This window comes from Mus caroli, chromosome 10 (assembly GCF_900094665.2).
Source record: "Mus caroli chromosome 10, CAROLI_EIJ_v1.1, whole genome shotgun sequence".
In the NCBI taxonomy this organism is placed as follows: domain Eukaryota; kingdom Metazoa; phylum Chordata; class Mammalia; order Rodentia; family Muridae; genus Mus; species Mus caroli.
Genome location: NC_034579.1, coordinates 30,112,663 through 30,120,023, shown reverse-complemented (window position 1 = coordinate 30,120,023; position 7,361 = coordinate 30,112,663). Strand labels below are relative to the sequence as shown.

The 7,361-nt window shown below is 43.5% G+C and overlaps 1 protein-coding gene across 1 annotated transcript; it reads right to left on the bottom strand.

Annotated features, from left to right (window-relative positions):
* Positions 1-1,383: 1,383 nt before the first annotated feature.
* Tspyl4 (TSPY like 4) lies at positions 1,384-5,287 on the bottom strand. The gene has a single exon (XM_021173948.2). The coding sequence runs from the start codon at positions 5,187-5,189 to the stop codon at positions 3,963-3,965; it is 1,227 nt and encodes a 408-aa protein (XP_021029607.1). The 5' UTR covers positions 5,190-5,287; the 3' UTR covers positions 1,384-3,962.
* Positions 5,288-7,361: the final 2,074 nt, after the last annotated feature.

Here is a 7,361-nt window from a genome sequence, read left to right as displayed (position 1 = left end):
GAGTGCTTCTAACTACTGAGCTTTCTTTCTAGCTCGTGTTCCTTCTTTCATTGTTACATGCACTAAAAAAGCATAGAACTTAATGACACGAGCACTAGTTGAGGGTGTAGGGGTCATATCCTAAGGACCTGTACCAATGTTTATCACTGTTTATACTGTTGTCAGTGGAAAAATACCTGTGAATCATCGTTTCCAGTTATGCTAACAGTATCACCACTGGTGTAAGTCTTTTTCTTAAGGGGCTTAAAATAGCCTTCTGAAACAAACATCGTGGAATCTGTGAGTGCTGCTTTATGTCCCTGCAATAGTGTGGTGCTTTGAAAGGAGTAGTCAGTTGTACATACCTGTAATACTGGTGTAGAAGCAGGAGGATCAAGCGTTGGAGAGCTGCCTGGGCTACACACCTGGTGACACCCTGTCTTGAAAGACCAAATAGTTGACAGGAATACCCAAAATACAAGTCTGTGACTGAAATCATATCTAAACACCTAAAATACTGCACAACTTGAGTTTCAAGAAAGAGTTTTCTCACCCATACCTTAATACATTATCGGTATTAAGGTATGGATGCTATAGTGTTCAGGAAAATGAAGAACCAAATATTTTTAGTCAACAAAGCAAAACTTGAGCAAATGTACCAAATTTTCTGTTAAGTCAAAAATTTCTGTTAAGTAACTGGGTAGTCTGAGGCAGGTCTTGCTGACTATAATTACTTCTGGTCTCAGAGATGTGAGAGAAACCCTGCTTTCTTTTGCGACCATCTCTGGTGATCTCTGCCTTTTTCCTGTCCTAGAGGTAGTCGGAATGTGCCACCATTCCCTTTATTTTCAGCTGTCATCTGACAAAGGTATTGTCATTCTGAGGAGACAGCGCCACTCACTTGCTGCAGGTTAACATGGCTTCTGTTCTGCTTTATCTTTGGAAATTAGACCCTGGTGTCACTTGTTAGAACAGCTGGTTCGTTCCTACAGCCCTGGGCCTGCTCCATTCCCTTGCATTTGTTTTTCTTCCTCCATTTTAGATCCTAATTTCCTTCCTACCTTTGATACAGTCTTAGTACAAGATTTATGCTATATATGTACATATTTATTGTATGGCTTGTATATAGCTCAGCTGCCTGTGCATTGCTTTAGAGCCCAGGCTGGCTTTGAACTCCAGCTCCTCCTCCCTCGGGCCCCCAAGAGCTGCAGTCACAGATTGTACCACCACACCCAACTCCCCTAGTTATTCTCTGTACAGCCTCAAAACCAGTTCAGATAGTCTCTCATCTGCTGGCTAAAAAGGAAAAAAGAATCATTTTTGGTCTGCTCAGTTCATGTTGTTCTGTGAATAAAAGTGAAATGCTTCATCATTGCCCAACTGTGCATTCACCCAGACAGCATAGAGCTTTTTATTCACCTTTATTTATTTATTTATTTATTTATTTATTTATTTATTTATTTATTTTTGGTGCAGACGAGAAATATAACAGTAACATTATCTTTCCTTTGAGCACACAGGAGAAGACAAAGGACTAAGATCCTCATTTAGTTGATAGCAGTTCTAGTCCTCACACGGGTTAAGAACATAATGCCAAGTATTACTACAGCAAGAAATATCAGTAAGACAGTTACATTTGTCTTTTGGAAACCACTTTTACAAGACACAGCAACAGTTTTCAAAAAATCTTCAGACTTCAGAGATCACATTGTGCGGATTGAACTTCTAAGAATACAGCTATACATGAAGAGACACCAGAACAAGTTAATCTAGTAATGAATATTCACAGGAGTCTTCATACTGCAACTGACAGAAATTCAAATGTTTGCACTTGTTCTCAATGATAAGTAAAAGGCAGGCTTGTAAACATCAATCCTGCCAGTGAACTGACAGGGAGTAATAGGATCAAGCACAGTGGAATGAGGAGTGCACACCATTGACCTCCCCCAGACAAGGCTCACCCAGGCTTACATCTGTTTACTAAGATCTACTGGTGGAGTTGAAAATTAGAACAAACTAAGGAATATCCTCCAAGCATCTCTTTTTAAATCACAACCCACTTGATCGACCCCTTCCCCCACTTCCTTGCACTGGAATGTGCCTCAGGGACCCCTGCCCCCAACCCTGCTCCCTCCATATGTCAATCATCACAGCAGACCTAGAAAAACTCACTCTGCAACAGGCTCTTCCCTCTAGTCCTCCTCTTAAAATTCTCAGCCTCCACCGAAGGTATCCAGACCTACGAGCTTTGGAGAAGCTTTCAACAAAGTCTTTCAATCAGAAAGGGAATGCCTGAGGGCTGCAGTGGCAGAAGCCACAACAGCACTGTTGCAAATTCAATGGAGCATGTCCTGCAAATCCAGACCCCTCACATCCCCACATCCCTGAGAAGAGGCTTGGGGTCTCCCTCCCACAATGCACTCTACAGCCTGTTTCCTTCTTTGTTAGGATGGAAACATGGAAGGACATTCAAAAGCTGACAGGTAAGGGTCAAGGTCAGGCAAACAACAAAGATGTCGCACATTGTTGCTCTCTGGTCATTTCTACAGGCTGAGGCCCACAAAAGAACTGCTGTCCTTTAGAAATGTGGGCTAGGTGCATTCATTCACAGACTGCTCAGGGCAGGCACAGGGTCTGTCATTGAGACTCTTCTTTCTCTTCTCCCAGATTCCCAAACTAGAGCTTAAAAACACAGCACCTAGTAGAATGGAGGGAATAGTGAAGGTGGTCTCCCTTGAAATTTTCAGACATTGCTATGAGAAGGGTGGAATAGTCAGGGCAGTGAGAGTTTTGGAGTCTACAGTACCTTTCCCAGCCTGCACACAACCAAGGGGAGAGCAAATATCTTTTGTTTTTCTGTCTCTGGACTGTAACTGCCTTAAAGAGAAAGAGGGGGCGGGGGTGAAAAGAGAAGAGCCAAAGAGAAAAAGGTATAGCAAGGCCTGTGGGCCACAATTTCTAACTACCCAAACCTAGGCAACTTTGACTTAACCAGAGTAGGTGTGAACACAGGAAGAGGAGTAGTTACCTATCAAAGGTGCCTGGATAAGGAATAATTTGTTGGTTAGGGCTCAGAAGAACTAACCACTGGAAGGGAGCCACTTCAGCTTTGCTTTGGGCACTGCTACATGTGACTACAGATCCTGCCTAGCAGCTGAGCCAAGGGAACTGGTACAGCAGGGGGTACCTGTGTGCTGCCTAGGAACTTGGGTCCTTAGATAGTTCCTAAGGAACCACTTGGGCCTGTGCAAAGCTCAACCAGGAGAGAACTGGTTGGCAATTGCACAAGCTTCCATACTCACCAGTAGCTGATCACAATGCACAGCAACCAACGGTACAAGACCAATGTGGTGACAGAAAACACTCCTCACCTGTTACTTCACTCATACCCAACAGCCACCTGCTTGTTGTAGAAATAACAAGCAGGGTAAATAGCGAAGGCCCAGGAAGACAGCTAGGATCAGTTGGCAATCGCCTGGAATGTCCTGTTTGGGCTAATGGCTGGGTTGGGGTACAGTTCCATCTTGCAGTGGTGAAACTCACAGTTCTTCACAGTACATAGATATCGGGAACACAGCAGAAAGTATGAAGCCTGGCTAGTTCTTGGTAAGAATGTGTCAAGCTTTCTTGTGGCAGAGAACCACTTTAAAAAAAAAAAAATGAAAAAAGATCATGTCACAGACAGGAACCAAGCCATGCAAAGAACGCAGTACAAACTACAGCACGTGACTTGGCATAGAAGCAGTTTGAAGGCCATGCACTTGGAACACCATTATATATATGTATATGCAGAACATCGTGATGGCCCAGAGAGAAAGAAGAGCAAAGACTTGAAAGCCACAATCTTGAAACTACTGGAGACTTAGAAGAACCAATGAACACAATCCAACAGGAAGAGAAAGCAGACAGAAGGCTGCATGCTGCTGGCCAAGCTGAGGAGGTGGTAAGGACTCCTCTGCAAGAGCTTCTCACGAGGGCAGAGCTTAGCCAGACTGGAACCTGAAGGACCTGGGACTCTCCACTGGCTGCCTTGGTGGGACTCGAACTCCACGGCGTGGCCCATCGCCCATCAGATAGTATTGTAGGGGATTGGACCACAGCTCCCCTTTGATAATTTCAGCTATTCTGTCGAATTCTAGGAGACTGTGGTCTGAGAACCAGTTGAAGAAACTGGGAATCGTGTTCCCCTCCCTATTCCTGTGGATGTGGGCCTGGGGTTCCTGACCCCGGTGCCAGCGGATTGGCGTAGAGAGAGACACCACTCGACCTGAGGATCTGCGCTCATATTCTTTGACCAGCCCCTCATTTCGAAAGTAGGGGTTGCTTTGGAAGATGAACTTAAATTTGCACCCTACTCTTGGCTGCTTAAGCTCCTCCACCTCTAAATTGATCATGTACCTCATCATGTCTTCATCTTGGCCACTTATCATTGGTGACAGCTGGGGGTGGTTCCGAAAAGCGGTGACCCAGAAACCTGGGATGTTTTGGATGATGAAACTTCTGCGCTGCATGTGGAGCCTTCTCATCCGTCCAAATTTGCGTTCCAGCTGGAGGAAGGCCCTGTCAGCCTGCGCATTTACATTTGACAGCTCTTGATCGATGGCCTCCAGCGAGTCCATGCAATTGATCTTCGGAGCTCTGGGACGAGACTCCTCTTTCCCTCCTCCAGCTACCTTTTTTTCCTTCTGTACCCCCTTCTTTTCCTGCATTGCCGCTCCTGCTTCTCCCTCCTTGCCGGTGGCCACAGAGATGGCGCACTTGGTAGTCGTCATTTCCTTGGTCTTCTTCGGCCCCGGCCCCGGCATCTGCTGAGACCCCAGGCCCACCGCCCCACAGGCTTCCAGAGCTTTCGGTTTAGCAGGGCTGTGCGGCCCTTCAAGCTGACAGCCATTTTTACTGCTGTCGTCGGCTGCCACAGGGGCTGAGCGTGCGTCCCCGCCCTTTGATGGAGACTGAGCATCCTCCAGACCTCTCGCTGCCGCAGCACAACTATTCTCAGCCACTCGGAAGCAGAGCTCAGGGCCGCAGTGCTCGGAATCCGGGGACGCGCCTCCATCCGCACCGGCCTCACCTGCAGCCTCCATCTCCCGCACTGTGTCGGTTTCCTCTTGGAGCCCCTGGTCCTGCTTCAGATCCAGATCTTCGGAGGCATGGGAGGGGGTCGTGGTGTTAGCGAGAGGTAGCTCGTTGGCCTCTTCCACGCCGTTCATTTTGGCAGCTGACAGGCCTGCAGAGGAGCTTTCCTTGTCCTCTGCAGAGCAGCGCAAAACCGCAGTGAGTGCTTAGCTCCACCCCTTTTCCTTCTGGGCTGGTGCTACCATGGCAACCTGTGACGTCAGGATACCAGCTGCAACTAACCGTAGCGCGAGAACTGGCAATCCAGGTAATTTTGTCAACCAAGTGTGTTCTTTTTGTCTTTTTAAATGATGCTGTAAATTTAATCTCATCTGGGAAATTGAGTACATAAATGGACGTCGAATTATATTTTACGTCTATTCGTAAGTCTCTAAATTAATTTCGACAGTATCTAAACCATGTCTCAAAATAAATTTTAAAATAGAGCCTATTGTCTAATAAAGTCAGATTTTATTCATGCTTCCCAGAAATAGAGAAGCGAATTCACCGGTTCACAGGCCTTCCTTATTTCGGACACAGATTCGATTCATAGCGGCTACTGAGGAGTTGCGCAGAATCAGATTTGGGGGGCAAAAAGTGTCGTCGCTGTTTTTATTTTCAAGCAAACAAGACATTCCTAAGGTTAATTTCGGTTTCTGCAGAGATTTTGATGTTTGTATACATTGGCCGACATCTACAAAGCAATTGGATATATCTTCACTTTTAAACAGTGAATTGCTCCTTATTTACAGGTGGCCACAATGCATGCCATATAGACAGTTAGCCCTTGAGAATTAGTGATCCTCCTTTGCCTTGGTTTATGATCTTAGGTTCTGCTTCATGCCTGTGGGTATGGAGCCAACTAACATTTGCCCATATTTGCCTTTGTGAAGGTAGAATCAATCAGGGTTTTTCAGACACTTAAGCAACTGTGTCTTTAAAATAATCTACTTTAAAAAAAGAAGGGTCATTCATTCAAGTCAATTTAGAAAATGTTTTATTTATTTACTCAATCATTTATTTAAATAAATAAAAGCTATTTATGTATTTAATCATCACGGTCTCTCAGTTTGCTAAAGTCTGAGAATGCGGATGTTAATCCTTAGGGATTGAAAAAAACAGAAACTTAAATTTTGCATATTTAATGTTTGAATTTCTATTAGAACAAAGCTTTAGAGTTCTTTGCCCTGGGAAATTGATTCCTCCCAGAATATCGTTACACTACAATAAGAGTCTTTGAATAGGGGTTTAAAGAAAAAAACAAAAACAAAAAACATTACCCTAAGAACTCTAATGAAGGAAATAATGACTCCTGGTTCACCTAAGACTGAAGTGATGAGAACAACACATGGCATATCATGCAGCTTGATTTTTTTCTTTCTTTCTATGCCAAAGGTGAGTGTTCTCACTCAAAGACAGTTTTCCAGACTGGCCTCTTCCTAGCCCTATCTCCCAAAAAAGGATAGAAAAAAAGAAGGAAAATCAATTGATTAATTATCTAAATAAAATTAAAATGTACACACAAATACCAATTCTTTTTCTGTCCCCCTTTCCTTTTTCTCTTAACAAATATTCTTTTTGCCTTACTGAGGTTAAATAAATGTATCGCTAACTTCCTATGTAAACACATAAACACTGCTATAATAAGCTCTGTGACTTTTGAGTTATTCTTTAACATTACACGACTTCTTTACTCTTCACACTGTTGAAAGAGTAGCAAACACTCTTGAATTTAGCCTAAACCAAGATGCAGAGAATCATCAAATGCTGAACCAAGATACCGGGCAATGCAGGAGAAAGAAAACAGTTTGCTATTACATCTCTTCATAAAAAATGAGAAAATCACATGTGGACTTCTTTCTCTTGTATATATCAGTGTTTAAAGATTTGTTTTCTACTGCTGGAAACACCTCTGCCTACATTACATTTATTTTATTATATAATAATTTATATTGTGACTATTTTTCTTTCTTGAAATTCAGTATATTATAATGTAGAGGTGGGGTAGAGAGGGGAGACAGAAAGGAGTTGGGGGAGAAAGGTGGGGAGGCTACAACTCTCTTTGTAGCTCTGGCTGTCCTGGAACTCACGATGCAGAACAAGCTGACCTCAAGCTCAGATCTACCTGCCTCTGTCTCCAAAATGCTAAAGGTGTACACCTCCACACCCATGTCTTTTTTTTTTTTAAGTGTAATTTTTCATCAATGTAAGATCATTGTTGTAGTTTAAAGATAAATGAAAGAATAATTTTAAATCTCTTTCAATAT

Bases quoted from the DNA above. Each gene is read 5' to 3' on its own strand.
- Tspyl4 (XM_021173948.2), bottom strand. From the start codon at position 5,189: ATGAACGGCGTGGAAGAGGCCAACGAGCTACCTCTCGCTAACACCACG.